This window comes from Schistocerca nitens, chromosome 9, assembly GCF_023898315.1.
Source record: "Schistocerca nitens isolate TAMUIC-IGC-003100 chromosome 9, iqSchNite1.1, whole genome shotgun sequence".
NCBI classification, from domain to species: domain Eukaryota; kingdom Metazoa; phylum Arthropoda; class Insecta; order Orthoptera; family Acrididae; genus Schistocerca; species Schistocerca nitens.
Window position 1 is genome coordinate 466381451 of NC_064622.1, and position 1655 is coordinate 466383105.

A 1655-nucleotide genomic window follows, 5' to 3' on the forward strand; every position below is an offset into this window, starting at 1 on the left:
TTAAGGGTTAAAGTTAGGTTAGGCGTCAAAGTTAGGTTAAGCGTTCGGACGTGAGGCGTCAGGTGGCCGCACCTACCTTACGGCCGGACATCTTAGGTTAGGCTAAGGGCGCCGAGGTCACGTTACGTTCACCTTCGGGCGCCACACGTAGCTGTCACAGGTAGGTAGTAGTTCGGTCGGTCGGTCGTCGGCAAGCCGCAAAAAACTACAGACGACGTCGACAACAAGACCGAGCAGGAGGCAGATATATACCGAGCGCCAAAGAGACCGACCACACACACACACACACACACACACACACAAAACAACAAACACCACCCACCGGCCAAAGGGGCACCAAAAAAACCCACAAAGCCGAGCACCACACGTCGCGACCAGAGGCAACCCGCAACCGCAACGGCGCTTTCCGCACCGGGCCGGATGCACGTACGACAACACCGCTACCCGTACACAAGGCCTCCCATTGCACACAGCCGCTCTGTGTTCAACATCATCAATGGCGCGCCCGCGGCTCGTCGCGGTCGCAGCCATGACGCCGCCGCCACTTTTGCACCAACACATTCACGCACCGCAAAACAGCTCGCCGACCCACCGACACAGCACAGCCGACAAACAAAAACAACCGCGGCGGCGGCAACAAAACAAAACAAACACCTCGCACCAAGCGTCCGACAGAAAACAAACGGACAGGCACACAGGCCTCTGCTAACGACCACGACACAGCGGCACGCTGCCCCTTTCCCGCCACTCTCGATTCACAGCGCACGCGACCCCGTCGTCGACGACGACACGCGACGGGCTCGCTTCCCGCAACCTACACCTTTCCGCCACTACGCACGGCTCCACCCGACGCCCGTCGCAACGGCACTACTGCACGCACTATCACCCCCGCCGCCGCCGCCGCCGCCGCCGCCGCCGCCTCCTCCTCTCTCCCCCTTCCCGTACACAACAACACAGCCAAAAACACACTCACGACCCAAACATAACAACATGGCACGTGCATCGGCGCACACCCCCAACCAGTCACCGTCGACACAACCACACGCAAGGCACGGAAAAACCGGCGTCCTTCCACGTTGCCATCAAAGCAGCACAAACAACCACACAGGAGGAACCACCAACAACTGCCGGCCGGCCGGCAACCACCAAACGCACATTCCCGCTCGCCACCACACACCTCTCGGCAGCCGTTTCGCAAAGACATGACATGACATGACGCGACATCATCGCATCACGGGCGACGCACGCACACCGACCCACTTTCCCGCCCGTCTCTCTCTCTCTTTTTCTTCCGACGCCTTCGGCCGAGCACACACGTACGTGGCACAACGCCCAACACAGTCACACACAGTCGACAGGCGCACGCCCAGGCACGCAACGACGCAGCGCAGCAAAGGCGCCCGCGACACATACCTCCTCTCCCGTCTCGCCGCCGACCGCCAGCCAGCCACTCGCAATGTGCACTGGCCAACCGGACACACGTCCACCGCGCCGCCTCCGACCACCCGCCAGGGGGCGCTCACGTCCGCGACAACAGCGCGGCCCGCCGCCGGGCGGGCCCAGCCCGGCCCAGGCGGCGCGCGCTGCTCTGCACTCGGCGCGCCGCGCCACACATCCTGCTGCAGACCGGGCTCGTCTCTCTGTACGCGTCTGCG

The 1655-nt window shown here is 62.9% G+C and overlaps 1 protein-coding gene across 1 annotated transcript; it reads left to right on the top strand.

Annotated features, from left to right (window-relative positions):
• Positions 1–420: 420 nt before the first annotated feature.
• LOC126204345 (uncharacterized) lies at positions 421–1206 on the top strand. The gene has a single exon (XM_049938723.1). It carries the CDS (start codon positions 421–423, stop codon positions 1204–1206), a length of 786 nt encoding a protein of 261 aa, XP_049794680.1.
• The last annotated feature ends 449 nt before the right edge of the window (positions 1207–1655 follow it).

Excerpts from the sequence above, each read along its gene's own strand:
- LOC126204345 (XM_049938723.1), top strand. The coding sequence starts at position 421 with ATGCACGTACGACAACACCGCTACCCGTACACAAGGCCTCCCATTGCA.